We start from the raw sequence: 16,447 nt of genomic DNA, 5'->3' as shown, positions 1-16,447 counted from the left end.
ATTGGAGAATTGGGGGAGGGGAACAGTGTTGGGGAATTGAGGAAGAGAAACAGCCAAGTTGTTGTCCTTCAATCTTAGTTGTAGAAGGCGCAGCAAGCTCAGCTCCAAGTCCAGTCGCACCGCTCAGCTCAAGGTGCTATGTTCAATTTGTTGCCATCATCAATGATGGCATAGCCATCATTGGGCGTAGCCACCATCCCATGTGGGAGTTGAACCGGCAGCCTTGTTGTTAAGAGCACACGCTCTATCCCCTGAGCCATCCCAGCAGCAGCTCAGCTCAAGGTCCTGAGTTCAGTCTTTAGTTGCGGGCAGGCATAGCCCACCATCTCAAACAGGCAACCTTGTTGTTAGGAGCAGGAGCTCTCACCAACTGAGCCATCCTGCCACCTGTTGGCAGCTCAGTGGCAGCTCAGTTTGGGTGCAGCATCACTGGCCCATGTGGGAATTGAACTGGCAGCCCTGTTGCTCAGAGCTCGCACTCTTGAGCAAGCTCTTAACCAACTGAGTCACTCAGCCGGCCTCCTTTGTTTTTAAATAGTCTTATAAATTGTCAAATAGCCTCACAGATTCTGCTGGTAACGAAGCAAGAAACCCACATAGATCCAGAAAATGTATTTATTACTTATATCGACAGCAAAAGCATGAACAGCAATGGTATCAACTCTCTGCATCCCATGTCCCACAGGACAACACTGAAACAAAAGGGGCCCGATGACATGCATCATGGATGGTGGGGCAGCCTGTTGCTGCAGTTAAGCAGCTTTATGGCTTGCAGATGTACCTTTGGGACTGGGAGGTAGGCAGGAAGTCCCATGCCTCACCAGAATGAGAGAGGGGGATGAGAAACTGCCTCATGGTAGCCTCCCTCAAGATAGGGAGGTAAGTGAGAATAATCTTGTAGCAGCTCATGAGATTGCCTATCTTCCTGTGTTCTGGGAGTGTTACAGGGTGTTCCGCCAAAGCCCAGGGCAGCCTGCAGTTGAGCTTTGCCTACGTGGCCTATGTGGATAGTGCAAGGTCATCAGGGTGCCGACGCAGAGCAGCCCCCCTACAGAAACCTGGTGTATATTTTATACATAGCACACATCTCAATTCGGACTAGCTGTATGTGAAGTACTCAGAAGCCACATGTGGCTAGTGGATACCATATTGGACAGTGCAGGTCTGTTAACTTGCAAAAGTCAGAATCACTGGGCTATAGATAAAGAAAATTTTATGGGGTATCATATGTGTGTGTGTATTGGGGTGGGTGGAGAGTCAGGGCAGCAATAAGCCTTGGGGGACTGGAAGGCAGTAGTGAAGCAGTTACCCCAGGATACAATGAGACATGGTAGCAGAGGGAATGAAAGGGTCCTGCAGACACATGACTTTGACCTTGCCCCTTCTTGTTGTCTTCTCCCTGCCTCTCAGCAGAGCTCTGGCTGCTCTTGGGCTGCAGTGCAGGCAGAGGCTGGACAGGGTTCCTCTACCTCTGTCACCCCTGGATGCCACCCGTTGCATAAACACCACCTTCACTGGCCTCAGTCTCTCCAGTCATGTCCCCAGGGTACTTTTTTTATCTGTTTCTATTCCAGTCCTCTGCCTTCTTTCATCTGAAAAGGGCTACCTGTTTTTCTTTCTTTTTTTATTAGTTTCAGGTGTACAAAACCATGTAATAGACATTTACACCCCTCACAAAGTGATAACCCCCCTCCCCCAATCTAGTACCCCTCTGATATCATATATAACTGTTACAATTCCATTGACTATTCCCTATGCTGTACTCCACATCCTGTGACTATATATAAATATATATTATAGTTGACATTCCATATTATTCAGCTTCAGCTTCAGGTGTACAGCGCAGTACACAGAAACAGATTCAAAGATACAGGGGGGAAAAAAACTGAGGGTTGCTAGGTGGGAGGGAGATGGGGATGGGGCAGAAGGTAAAGGGATTAGAAAGTACAAATTAGTAGTCACAATATAATCATGGGGATATGAAATACAGTATGGGGAATATAATCAATAATGTTGTAAAGATTGTGTAGGGGGTCAGATGGGCACTTGTCTTATTAGGGAGACCACATCATGAACTGTCTAATGCTTATCTGCTTTTCAAACGCCGCCTCTTCCCCCACTTTCTGGCTCTGACACTCAATTCTTTTCCCCCATTCTCTTCTCATCTTTTAAATTCTGGGTTTATGGGAGTGAAGAGAAATTGCTTTTTATATCATCTTGATTTTCAAGCTGTTTTCTAACTTCTCTCCTAATCTTGGCTTCATTTTGTTTGCCCTTAACATGTCTGTCTCCCTTAGTCCCACTTCTTCCCTGTACTAGCCCTCAGCTAACTAGCCCTTCTGTTTTCATCCCTCCTCCATAGACCTGCCCATACATAGTGACCTCCTCTTCTCTGCCCTTGGCTTATTAACTTCAACTTGGAATCCAAGCACTAAAACTGGCAGAGAAAACTTGGGAGTACATTTCCTAGAGCAGTACCGGCTTCATCAATTGGGACCAGACCTGGATCTAGCTGAGCTACTTCCAGAAAATCCTCAGATGCCTTTTGCTAATTAGCATTATCACCCTTGATTTCCAGATGAGTGGATAGTGGCTCTAAGACATGTAGGGACTTGCCCAAGGTGAGTGGCAGAGCTGGGATTCCAACCTTGTGTTTGTTCCACTACAACCTAATTCAATAAAAATGTTGGAGCTGCCATTTTTACCACTTCCCTCTACCCTCTCTTGAAATCCCAATGCTATACGGTTAATAAGAGATGGTTTGCTTAACCACTTTTTTTTTTAAGCTGAGCCATCCTGCTACCTGTTGGCAGCTCAGCGGCTGCTCAGCTCGGGCTGGACTCGAACCGCTGTTGCTCAGAGCTCAAACTCTTGAGCGAGCTCTTAATCAACTAAGCCACTCGGCCGGCCCGAGATGGTTTGCTTAGATCATTAGAAGCTATCCTAAGAGCTCTTTAGAAGGAGCCTCAGTACTGATAGCATCATGTGGCATTTCCTAATCATAGAGTTTACTGCTTGTCTCTCCATTTGGATATGAGTGCACTCATTATGTGAGTGGTTTAATAAAGTGACAGCAATCCATTTAAAATGAGGAATTTATTTATTGCTTGAAGAATACAGAGTGGAAACCTTAACACTACAGCTAAGAAAACAAAACCACGTAGAGGTTTTAAAGGAGTCTTCACAAGCATCTGGTTTTTCCTAACCTTTTCCGATGGGGGTTAGGATGAAGAGGCTCAGAATAAGTAAAACAGCTCAGAATTTAATCTCTGCTCTAACTATTTCATTCACTGGCAAATAATAACCAGCCACAGTCCTAAAAACACAACAGCAGAATAAAAATAGTAGTAAGAAATCATCCCTGAGCAGGAAAGCAGCCCCTATTACATGAACAGAGACAGGACACAGCCTACTATAATAGCTGCCAAGAGGTAGGCACTTAAATTCACTGTGCCCAGGCCCAGCCCTTGCTAAAAACTACTTGATTTGTTCAGTGATTTAGGAAATATTTAAAACAAACCGAAGGAAAAGCTAAAACATATGCAAACCAGCTGTATGGCCTTTAGTCTAGACTGTGTCTTTGGCAAGCATGGCTGAATCATCTGAAGGCACCACAGAACATAGCAATGTAAGTAATTCTCAAATTCATAAAGAGAAGCAAAGTCTCATAGTTGAGTTGGGTCTTTCGGTCTACTATTTTTTTATATTCTGTCCTTTTCTACATGACTACAAACTTCAAATATAATTAGTAAAAATGGCTCAGAGAAACAAATAATAAAAATTACTCAAGGGCTGGCCGAGTGGCGCGTTGGTTGGGAGCTGGCTTGGGACGCCAGAGGATCCCGGTTCGGATCCCACATAGGAGGGCCAGTGGCACTGCCCTCTAAAAAAAAAAGATTCAAAATAAGGCAATGAAATAAACAGAAACGAAATTTCACGCAGTCTTCAGTCTGCATGGGGCATCCAAGGTTCGTGCCAGGCTGAAGGCTCTCCTTACTTCTCCAGAAAGTACTTCAGTTTTTCCTGTAGGTAAGAGAGCTGTAGGGAGAGAAGCAGTAAAACATGAAACATTCATCTGTAATCCTAAGTTCCACTATTTTATCTGGAATTTACTTATATGTAACTTTACTAACAACTGTCACCCCAATAAACTTTCATTAAAAAAAAGAATTTGCTTATATGAACCAAGAAGAACTACTGTAATTTGGCATATATAAGGTAATCTTAGTCTTGTGATATTCCAAAGAACAGTGCCACAGTCACGAATGCATACACAATGCTGTGGGCATGATATTGCCCTTTATTATGCCAAACTTATAAAAGGAAGCTTTAAAATTGAATATGGTGAAAAAATTAAATAGGCTTGCTGTTAAGAATTTGTACTTCTGGAAAGAGTGTACAGAGGTCACAGCTCAGTGTAGGGGCAACAGAGATGGGAATCACTGTAGCTATATTCTAAGAGTCAGAGATAAGGCAGTTGGGAAAGCTTCTTGTCTCATTGAACACACTTGGTCTTATACCAGGTCTTAGCTGCTGCTTCTTGCCACATTATGAGACACTTAGAAACCGGTTCAGAGTCCTGACCAATCAGGAGCCCGATGGTGTTTTCTACTTATCCTGGTGTCAGAAGCCCTGAACCCTTTGTGGTGTAGGGTTTAATTTCTTTTTTTTTTTACTTGAAATGGCAAAGTGATCAATAACACTCAAGTGTATTCAGGACAAAGATGTTTTTTTTAGTATTATTCAATTTAGGTCACTCCATACTAGTGTGGATTTTCATTCTGTGAAATGAAAAGAATGGAGCATTACAAAACGATCCTATGCTGCACACCACCTACCAGAACTGCTGTAATTGCCACCTGCAGTAATTTAGAGACTCTTTTCACTCAGATGCTGACCATGATTACAACCACTGACTGCTCCAGTTCTTTCTCTTTTGTGGGCTGTTTCTCCTCCCAACACCCTCTAAAGGGAGCTTTTCCCCTAGGTTCAGACGTCTTGTTGAACAGTCAACCTGGCTAACTCGTCTATCCACACAGCTTCAGTAACCATTTCTATGCATGGGTCACTCTCCAATCTCCCATTTTCAAGTGCTTCCAGGTCAACATGCTTCCGACTCAACTCATCACCTTCTCCATCCTTCACCCCAATATCCCCTTACCTGTTACCTTCATTTCTGTTAGTGGCACACCATTTTCTAGTTACCCAGACTTTGGACTCTTTGTTCCCCTTTTTGTGCTGTAAATCCAATCAATTGCTGAGTTCTGATTCCTTCTATCACTGACATTTTTCCTCTAGTCTTTCCCCACTCTAATTTCTCCTATATACTGCTGACAGAGAAATCTTCCTGAGTTACTCCCCAGGTAAAAAACAAACAAACAAAAAAACAAACAAAAAAATCTTTGATGGTTCATTATGACCTACATCAAAAATCTAAACTCTTTAGCCTGAAATCACCATCTCTGAGCCATTGTACATGCTGCTTTATACATGAAATGCCCTTTCCCTATCTCCTTATTAAAACACTCTCCACATTTTGAGGCCCCAGTCAAACACCATCTCTCCATGAAGTCTTCCCTAATTCTCATGGACAAAAGTGAGCTCTCATTCCTTTAAATTCCTATCTCTTTCAAGGATTTCTCCCCAACTGGAGGCAGAGACTGTTGTAAGCATTTTGTAGCTCCTTACAGAACGTAGCTTAAAGTAGCACTCAACAAATATACATTGGATAAGTGAGCTAATGTAAAGGGCTCTAAGTAAATAAACATTACAACTATCTTTCTATTTTGAAAATAAAACTCCCCAATATTTACTTGCATTGATGAAAATAAGGATTTTTAGTGGGTGCTAAAGCAATCTTGGCATTAACCATTCACATGGTTGTTTATAAGCAGTACTTGGATAAGTGATTGGCTGAGGGGAAGGGAACATACAGAACATAAGAATTCCCCTGGCCTTGTTGGATAGGGATGGGGATGGGGACGGCATTATCTCTATCTTTAGAGACCATGCTAAGCCCATCTTCATAATTCAACCTCCAGTCTTTTAAAATTGTTACCCTCAACAGTATAGAGTTGGAGTCAGCATACATTTTCTGTACAGCTACTTGACCTTCACTTATCACATACTTCTCTCTTCTCTTTTCACTCTGCTCACTCTCTTGTGGCTTTAAATAATACAGTCGTTCAAGTTAGATATCTCGCACACATCCTTAACACTTCCTTCTCCTTCAACACCCGGTAATTAACCCAATTCCCATGAAGTCTGCCTTTAAAATGCATTCTCTCATATATAAATGTTCATAGTAGCATTATTCATGATAGCCAAAATGTGGAGACAATCCAAATGTCCATCAATGGATGAATGTATAAACAAAATGTGGTATATCCTTACAATGAAATATTATTCAGCCATCAAATGAAATAAAGTACTGATACATGCCACAACATGGGTTAACCTTGAAAACATGCTAAGTGAAAGAAGTCAAACACAAAAGACTATACATGGGGCCGGCAGAGTGGCTCATTGGTTAAGAGTTGGCTTGGGGGCCGGCCAAGTGGCGCGATGGTTAAGAACTGGCTTGGGATGCCAGAGGGCCCCGGTTCGGATCCCACATATGAGGGCCAGTGACACTGCCCTCCACAGCTAAGATGCTGAACAACAGCTCAACCTGGAGCTGGGCTGCCGTGAGTCGCTGGCGACAGCATAGGCTGCAGCCCCTGTGACAGTGGGTTCCCATGGGCTACCGTGTGTAGCCAGCAGCCAGCATGAGCGGCCGTCCAGAAGCCAGCAACTGATCTGCCTCACCCGGGAAGAGCGCAATGATGGTGCCAACTTGGGCCAGTGTAGCGACGTCCTCCACAACTAGACTGAAGAACAAAACGACAGCAACTTGTCTGTTCCCCTTCCCCTCATTCCCCAGCACTGTTCCCATCCCCCCAATTCCCCAATAAAAAATCTTTGAAAAAAAAGAGTTGGCTTGGGAGCACAAGTTCTGAACAGCAGGACCACCGGTTCTGATCCCACATGGGCCAGTGATGCTGTGCCCTCTACAGCTAAGATGGTGAACAACAGCTCGACCTGAAGCTGTGCTGCCCTGAATTGCCGGCAATAGCATAAGCTGTAGTGGGGCTGCAGTGGGCTGCCGTATGCTACCGTGAGTGGCCAGCAGCCAGCGTGAGCGGCCGGCAGGTGAGCTGCCATGAGCGAACGTCCAATGGCCCGCGACTGATCTGCCTCACCCGGGAAGAGCGCAATGATCACAATACCAACGTGGGCCAGTGAAGCAATGTCCTCCACAACTAGACTGAAGAACAAGAGGACAGCAACTTGTCTGTTCCCCTCCTCCAATTCCCCACACTGTTCCCTCCCCCAGTTCCTCAATAAAAAAAAATAAAAAGAAAAAATAAAAACAATAAAGCAATACATACTCCCTAAAAAAAAAAAGACTATATATTTTTCTTTTTATATGAACTATCCAGAATAGGCAAAGTAGACTAGTGGAAAGTAGATTAGTGGTGGCCTAGGGGTGGGGGGTAAGCGTGATTCAGAAGAAATAGAAAGTGAATGCTAATGGATACAGGTTTCTTTCGGGGATAATGAAAATGTTCTAAAATTGATTGTGGTAATGGTTGCACAATTCTGTGAGTATACTAAAAGCCATTGAATTGTACAATATAAATGGGTGAATTGTATGGTGCATGAATTATAACTCAATAAAGCTGTTATAAGACATTTTTATTGATATATATACACACGCGTGTGCGCACACACACACACACACACACACACACCACACACACAGTGCCAGGGAGAGAAGTCCCCATAATTTTTTATTGTGAAAACCAGCGAAGATTGTGACTGGGTGAGCTGAGTGCGGCTGCACTCACAGGCACTCCTCTTAAAGTGACTGCATGTGCACTTACCCACCAACGGAATCACTTGCTCTGAGCTCCAGCACTGGGGCAGCAGCTAAAAAGGTGGCAGGGACAAATGGTGGGGAATTGAGTTGTCTGGCTTGGGACAGGGGCTGAAGAGGTGGCTTTCTCCTGGACGGGGGAACTGGCGGAGGCCATTGTTTATTTGTTGAGCCCTCCCCCTTCTCAGAGTGCAAATACAGGTGGCCGCCATATCTAAGTCTCCACCATTCATTCACCCCACCCTGGCGATTAGAGACCTGGCCCCGTCCAACTCTCAGGCACACCCAGGCTGCTTTTAGTGGCTTTTTCATGCAGACTGCCTGCTTTGGCTCATGCTGCAGGCTTTCCTAGGGTCTCTCAAAGGTTCGTGGAACACAGGAAAGCAGCATTTGTCCTGAGCATGTCCTGTACCTCTGGTTGAGCAGCCCTAAGCAAGCACTAGTGGCAGATGGCCTTGGTTCGTGGCTTGGCCTCTCAGGGTGCTTCCAATCACAGCACAGGCAGCAGCCATCTGCCGATTTCTTTCTGGTTCCCGCTGGGTGGCCCCAACTGAGGCACAGGCTGTGGCTGAACTTGACCTACAGCAGATCCCCTCCAAGGCGATCCTGGAGCTGGCGCCCCCAGTGGTCAGCTTCAAAATGAGCTGGAGCATCACCCAGCCACCTCCAAGAATGACACACCCAAGGGGTGGATTGGGCAGACACCAGAGTCCTGCTGAGGCAGATCCTGCTACATAGAGTCAGCCCCTGCACCAAACTCCACTGTAGTCATGGCCAGTCCTCACAACCAGTGAGCCCAAGGATAAGTCCCTCATACTGATGTGTAATTACCAACCAAGGCTCAACTGCAAGAGGAGGGCACACACACCTCACACAAGGGACACGCCTGGAGCACATGGCTCAGGTGACCAGAAAGACTGCACCACTGAACCCCACAGCACACCTACTACATAAGGCCACTCTACTAAGACGAAAAGACATAGCAGCCCTACCTAATACATAGAAACAAACACAGGAAGGCAGCCAAAATAGGGAGACAGAGACATGTCCCAAATAAGAGAACAGAACAAAGCTCCAGAAAAAGAACTAAGCAAAATGGAGATAAGCAATCTATCAGGTGCAGAGTTCCAAACACTGGTTATAAGAATGCTCAGCGATCTCAAGGAGAACTTCAACAGAGAGATAGAAGCATAAAAATGGAAATGAAAACCATAAAAAGAATGAGTCAGAAATAAAGGATACAATAACGGAAATGAAGAATATATTACAAGGAATCAACAGTAGGTTAGACGAAGCAGAGGATCCAACCAGTGATGTAGAAGATAAGGTAGTAGAAAATACCCAACCAGAACAGCAAGAAGAAAAAAGAATCCAAAAATTTGAGGAGAGTTTAAGGGGCCTCCAGGACAATATTAAGCATACCAACATTCACAGTGTAGGGGTACCAGAAGGAGAAGAGAGAAAGCAAGGAATTGAAAACTTATTTGAAGAAATAATGACAGAAAACTTCCCTAGCCTGGTGAAGGAAATAGACATTCAAGCCCAGGAAGCACACAGAGTCCCAAACAAGAGGAAGCTAAAGAGGCCCACACCAAGATACATCATAATTAAGATGCCAAAGGTTAAAGACAAAGAGAGAATCTTAAAAGCAGCAAGAGAAAAGCAGTTAGCTACCTACAAGGGAGCCACCATATGACTCTCAGCTGATTTCTCAACAAAAACTTTGCAGGCAAGAAAGGAGTGGCAGGAAATATTCCAAGTGATGAAAAGCAACGACAACCAACCAAGATTGCTCTACCCAGCAAGCTTGTCATTTAGAATTGAAGGACAGATAAAGAGCTTCCCAGACAAGAAAAAGCTGAAGGAGTTCATCGCCACCAAACAAGTATTACAAGGAATGTTAGAGGGACTTCTTTAAGATAGGAGGGGGGTTAAGGATGGGTGAAAGGGTAAGGGATTAAGAAGTACAAATTGGTTGTTATACAGTAGTCATGGGGATGTGAAGTACAGCATAAGGAATATAGTCAATAATACTGTAATAACTTGGTATGGTGCCTGATAGGTACTAGATCTATCAGGGTGGTAGATGGGAATGGGGTTGGGGACAGGGTGAAAAAGGTAAAGACATTAAGAAATACAAATTGATACTTAATACAGTATGGGGAATATAATAAACAATATTGTAAAGGTCATATAAGGTGCCAGATGGGCACTGGACTCATCAGAGGGACCATATCATAGACTGCGTAGATGTTTGACCAATACGCTATATACCTGAAGCTGAAGTAGAATAATATTGAATGCCAGCTATAACTAAATATATAGGTATATATAGTCACGGGATGTGGAGTACAACATAGGGAAGATAGTTGATGGTACTGTAACAGCTATATAAGACGTCAGAGAGGTAGGGGGGATGGGTTATCACTTCATGAGGGGTTTAAATGTCTAACTAATACATTGCTTTGTACACCTGAAACTAATTTAAAAAATAGCAACCTAAAAGAAATTGACTTATCAGATAGTATTTTGAAAATAAACATCTCAGTCCAGGATTCCAAAGAATGAATGAATGCTTTCCGTACATATGACATAACCACTATAATGAAATAAGTTTGAACATTAGATGAAGACATTGATTGTGGAAATTATAGTCATTTTGTCAATTATATATGATTAAAAACTATAGCATTAGTATTAATTTTAAAAAAGTTTAAGTTAATGTGAGTCTCTTGCTTAAAACTCTTCAAGGACTTCCAATTGTACTTAAGAATAAAACCCATCCTACTTACCATGGCCGGCAAAGAACCATACAGTATAGCCTCTGCCTACTTCTCCAACCTTATGTTGTTACTCCCTTCCTTGCTTTAAATACTCCAGACATCCTCAAAGAGGTCAAGTTTTTTCCCAATGTGGGACCTGGCATATGCTCCATCCAAGAAGCCCTTCATTCCCTCTGTGCCTTTGCCTAGACTTATACTTCTGGTCTCAGCCTAAATATAACTTCCTCAGGAAGGCTGATCATGAACCCCCCATTCCCCCCCGCCCCAACCCCTCACTATTTAATTCAGGACTCTCTTTATTCAAGTAATACCAGTGACTTTTTCTCCTTTACAGCACTTCTTCACGATTAGCACCTTTAAATTTGTATGATAATTTGTTTACTGTCAATCTTCCCTGCTAGACTGTTAGCTCCATGAGTACAGGTATTGCATCTGTCTTATCTGTCTTATTCAACACTGTATTTACATCCAGGGCTTTTCACATATAGGCATTCAATATCTGTTAAATGAGTGAATTTTCACAAAGCCCTTGTTGCAACTTGCTATACTCATTTAGAATACTTGACCACTACCATTCCTGTAAAGAACAGCAAGAAATTAGATTGAGGGTACGGTGGGGTATTCTTTGTACCAAATTTTTTCTGGTTGATTTAATAACACACTTCTTACCTGATCATTTGTTTGTTTTTTCTGTAACTTAAGCTGCTCCAGCATAGAATGTAAATGATTCTGGAAAACAAATTGTATAAATGATGAATGCTGAGACTCAATAAAAAAGAACCAAGAGAGACAAAGAGTTTGGCAAACAATTTGACAAGAAAACTGTCAGATGTAACAAAAGAGCACTCTTTTTAAAGGATTTAGTGTATGAAAACAGCACTCCCTAACTACAAGACCATTGATTTGATTTTATATCCCTGCACAGCATTTTTTTTCCTTGTCCTAAAATAAATGGTTGGGATGCCTTTTTCTAGTTTAGCACAAATCCTTTGACTGGGTTGAACTATTTAAAAAGCTGGCTTGGAATTTTGTGCTGACTCCTTCATTTCCCTGAACGAGGGCAGAATATTACTATCCCTAACTAGCACTGCATGCAACAACAATTATAATAACACCATGTATCTGTATCTTTCAAAGTGTGTCCACATCTATTATCTCACTTGGTTATTCTAAAAGATGACACTTTATATAGGTATAGTTTCGTGTCAACTTGCTCTCCTTCAATGATTACAGCACTACAGAAAATGAAATCTGGCAAGGAATTCTCCAGATGCTTCAGAATTTCCCTCACTATAAAGGGAAAGCAAACATGAAGTAAACATAGATTTTTCCTTTTGTTGAAATGTGTGTTAATAAAATGTGTATTTAAAAAAAGCAAGATTGGGGCCGGCCGAGTGGCGCGGTGGTTAAGAACTGGCTTGGGACGCCAGAGGGCCCGGTTCGGATACCACATATGAGGGCCAGTGAAACTGCCCTCTACAGCTAAGATGCTGAACAACAGCTCAACCTGGAGCTGGGCTGCTGTGAGTCGCCAGCAACGGCGTAGGCTGCAGCCCCGGTGGCAGTGGGTTGCCATGGGCTACCGTATGTAGCCAGCAGCCAGCGTGAGTGGCCAGCAGCCGCCTTGAGTGGCCTTCCAGAAGCCAGCGACTGATCTGCCTCACCCAGGAAGAGTGCAATGATGGTGCCAACTTGGGCCAGTGAAGCAACGTCCTCCATAACTAGACTGAAGAACAAAAGGACAGCAACTTGTCTGTTCCCCTTCCCTCAATTCCCCAGCGCTGTTCCCATCTCCCAATTCCCCAATAAAAATCTTTTAAAAAAGCAAGATATTTACTCTTGTTCAAGCATGCATCATAAAATTTAAAAATAAAGTTAATTTTCTTTCACTACAAAGAATACATTTTGGCACAAAAAACAGGATTCAATCTATGCCCTACCATTTACTGTGGTCCTTGGTAAGTTACTTAACCTCTCTGAATTTCAGTGCCTTATCTATAAAATGGGAATAGTGACCATACCTATATTACAGGGATATGAGGATGAAATGAGATGATACCTGTAAAATGCTTAGCTCTTTATGTGCCTTTCACATAGGACATGCTCAATATTGGCAATGATTATCTCAAGTCTCCTGGTCCCTTCCCCAAAGCTGCTTATATGAGATGATAAAAATTACTCAGGTAAAAGGAAATAGGCCTATTATTAGGGGCTTCTAAGAGGTTGTTTAGGTTCACAAATGAATAAGAAGAATGCTGCAGAGATGACATGAGTGGAAACACAAAGATGGAATTTTGAAAGTAAGATACCAAGATATCTTTATACCAGCCAACAAGAATTTACCTTGAGTGTCAGGTTTCCCACATTCCTGATGAGCTCATTCTGTCTTTGTTCTTTGTGCCAAATCTGTTGGAGCTTTTTCTCAAAGTAATGAATCTGCTTCTGAATTTCCATGACTAATAGAGATAGACAGAAACTTTATGTATCTAAACATAGCCTAAACTAGCAGATTGAGTTTCAAATCAATGAAAAGTCCACTACACATCTAAGCAATAACTTCTCAAAGTTAGTCTTTCATCTAATTGTATTTAGAGTCAATCTTTAGCACTGCCACCTACTCTGCCCTACCCCTTTGTTTTTTATTCTAACTTACCTATTGAACTGGCTCCTTCCTTCAACTCACACTGGCCAAATTCAGTTAACTTGGCCTGTAGCTCCCTTTGCAGATTATCTTCATAATAATGTGTCTCTTCATCCTCATAATCATAATCATCCACTTCATCATCATCATCATCACTACTGTCCTCCTCATCATCACTGCTGCTGGTAGACTGATTGAGCCTCTCCCGAAACATACCATATCCTTTTGGATTTAAGCAAGAGGAAGGTGAAACTAACTGAAATTTTTTACTCCCACTCCAGCTGCAATTACATACCTTCCCCTCAAGTTTCCTAGGCAACCAATGAATTTTATAAATAATTTTTCTCATAGGAAGATTATTCCCTTCAAAAAGCAAGGACACAAAATGCAAAACACTGTAATAACATTCATTCAAGTACTCAATGATCAAGATAGTTAGAGAATCAAAGGGCCCATAAAAATTTAGATTACCAGGGATTGATGGGATATTAGAACCCTAATCTAAAACCCCTAAAGTACTGAGGGACCAATAAGAGGAAGGAGGGGCAAAGGCATCCTTTTTCTGTGATTATCCTGTGAGTCCATGGAGAATGGTCTTACACACAGTCAACACCATCCCTCTCTGAAAGCTCCTGCTTTGCCTTTATTAAGTACCTGCAGAGCTATGACCCTGCTCATAGCCACTTGCACCTGGGGATATCTCAAAGCTTGGAATGAAACCTTGACTTTCTATGTCCTTGGCTTCACCTTCAGCAATGACTTCCCATCCTGAAAGAAAGGGCAGTCAAGGAAAAAGCAGAAAGGAGAAGGCACCATTGACAAGAAAGAGGTTCTCTGGTTGAAAGTGCTATTTAATTTAGTCCAAATTCAGGCCATTTGTATCTGGATTCCTAGTATGGAGATGTGCCATATATTGGATTACACAAGTAAATACATTTCTATTACATGACTTTACTGTTCCTAGCTAGAAAGTAACATTTCCAAAAGTCTTAAGTTCTACACATCAAAATTGGCACACAAATGCCAGAAGTAAGTACTTGTCAGCAAGTACGTATGGGACGGGACACACTACACAGAATATTTATATTTAGTATAAATATTACTAAATATACACTTAATATAATACACTTATAGTATAAATATAAAATATACACTTTATATTTAGTATAAAAGGATACGGACACTGAGAGCTTCAGCATCTGAATTCAGGAGTCTTGTCACTCCCTCTTTCACATCAGGAGAGTCAATGTTCTGAACCAGAGTATGGGAAGGGAGAATCTCCGAAAAATCATTTAACACTCTGTGGTTTGCAGAAATGTCTTTTTCCTACATACAAATGGATTCAAATAATTAGCCCTTTTTAAGATATCCATCCAGCCAAATTTCTACTTTAAGTAATGCTAGTTACGAAGGAATCTTCTTTTTTTTTTTTGGTTTTTTTCTTTTAATTATTTTTTATTATGAAATACACATTTTTTAGAATTAGTTTCAACTGAACAACACAGTGCAATAGTTATACTTTTTACCCCTCGTAAGAAGGAATCTTTGACTAGGATCTAGATTTTTGTACGGTAAGCTTATTTTTTCCCCAAATTACTTGTGACATTTCATCTTTTCAATCTGCAACTCTGTGTTAAAGGCCTCTCTCTGAGGTGCAACCCTTAGGCTTCAATTATTCATTATTTGCCCTGGCTCACATTGGCAAAGAACTATAATTCCTTGTTTGTTTTTTAGAAGTAATTCGGTTTAAAGATCTGACGTCCCAGATTCCACCTCCCCACATCTTTTTTTTTTCCACATCCCGTGACTATATATATATATATATATATATATATATATATATATATATATATTCAATTATAGCTGACATACAATATTATACAACATCAGCTTCAGGTGTACAGTGCAGTGATCAAGCCTCTACCCCGTCCATGAAGCAGTCTCCCTAACAAGACATGTGACCATCTGACACCCTACAAAATATTTACAACATTATTAATTATATTCCTCGAACTGTCTCTCATATCCCTGTGGCAATATTGCAGTTATCAATTTATGCTGTCTAATCCCTTCCCCTTCTCCCTCATCCCCACATCTTTATTATTAGAGATTTTCCTATAAAAACTGGGTCTTAGCTACATCTTCTCCCTTAAATCCAGTTTTAGACAATTATCTCCACAGCAACTGATTCATCATGCCACAAATAGAAGACAGAATTTTGAGGGAGAATAAACAATTGCAAACAACTGCTGGTAAAAATGAACCCTTTTAAGAAATGGCTTCCAAGAAATGGCTTTTAAAATAAATATCAGAGGAAAAAAGCAGATTAGAATACACAGGATCACTGGCCAAATTGTATCTTTTTCCTCTAGGAGTTATCAGCAGACATTAAACAATGAATTCATTTTTCAGTGAATCAAATTCAGTGTATGTGTATGGAATTGGGGGTTAGAGGTGAGAAGGAAGGCTTGAAAATAACCCTTATGATTTCTTTGTTTTGTTTGTGATTAATGAGCTATGAAATAAAACACACTAAGGGCAAACAATAAAGTCATATTATGATCACCCTACCTCAGTAAAGCTCACTTCTTCTACTTGTTTGAAATCAACCCGCTATGAAATAAAACACAATAAACAATAAGGTTATAGCATGATTTTCCTACTTCACTAAAGCTTAAAGAGTTCTAAAACTATTCTTTTTTAAAAAGATTTTTATTGGGGAATTGGGGGTATGGGAACAGCACTGGGGAACTGGGGGAAGGGGAACAGACAAGTTGCTGTCGTTTTGTTCTTCAGTCTAGCTGTGGAGGACGTTGCTTCACTGGCCCAAGTTGGCACCATCATTGTGCTCTTCCCGGCTGAGGCAGATCAGTCGCCGGCTTCTGGATGGCCGCTCACTGTGGCTGCTGGCCGCTCACGCTGGCTGCTGGCCACACACGGTAACCCATGGCAATCCACTGCCACAGGGACTGCAGCCTACGCCATCGCCGGCGACTCACGGCAATCCATCTCCAGGTTGAGCTGTTGTTCAGCATCTTAGCTGTGGAGGGCAGTTTCACTGGCCCTCATATGTGGGATCCGAACCAGGGCCCTCTGGCATCCCAA

At 42.1% G+C, this 16,447-nt stretch overlaps 1 protein-coding gene across 2 annotated transcripts in view; it reads right to left on the bottom strand.

The window, feature by feature from the left end:
- Positions 1–3,115: 3,115 nt before the first annotated feature.
- TAF7L (TATA-box binding protein associated factor 7 like) overlaps positions 3,116–16,447 on the bottom strand; it is a 22,835-nt gene continuing 9,503 nt past the window's right edge. For both annotated transcript variants that reach the window (XM_019629209.1, XM_019629210.1), the window contains exons 6-12: positions 15,914–15,955; positions 14,521–14,668; positions 13,997–14,110; positions 13,355–13,564; positions 13,045–13,157; positions 11,371–11,430; positions 3,116–4,038 (exon numbers count right to left, since the gene is read on the bottom strand). In XM_019629209.1, coding sequence (XP_019484754.1) covers positions 3,994–4,038; positions 11,371–11,430; positions 13,045–13,157; positions 13,355–13,564; positions 13,997–14,110; positions 14,521–14,668; positions 15,914–15,955 — 732 coding nt within the window. In that variant the 3' untranslated portion in view covers positions 3,116–3,993. The remainder of the gene's footprint in view (positions 4,039–11,370; positions 11,431–13,044; positions 13,158–13,354; positions 13,565–13,996; positions 14,111–14,520; positions 14,669–15,913; positions 15,956–16,447) is intronic.

Source organism: Hipposideros armiger, unplaced genomic scaffold (assembly GCF_001890085.2).
Source record: "Hipposideros armiger isolate ML-2016 unplaced genomic scaffold, ASM189008v1 scaffold_831, whole genome shotgun sequence".
In the NCBI taxonomy this organism is placed as follows: domain Eukaryota; kingdom Metazoa; phylum Chordata; class Mammalia; order Chiroptera; family Hipposideridae; genus Hipposideros; species Hipposideros armiger.
This window is presented reverse-complemented; position numbering and strand designations above follow the sequence as displayed.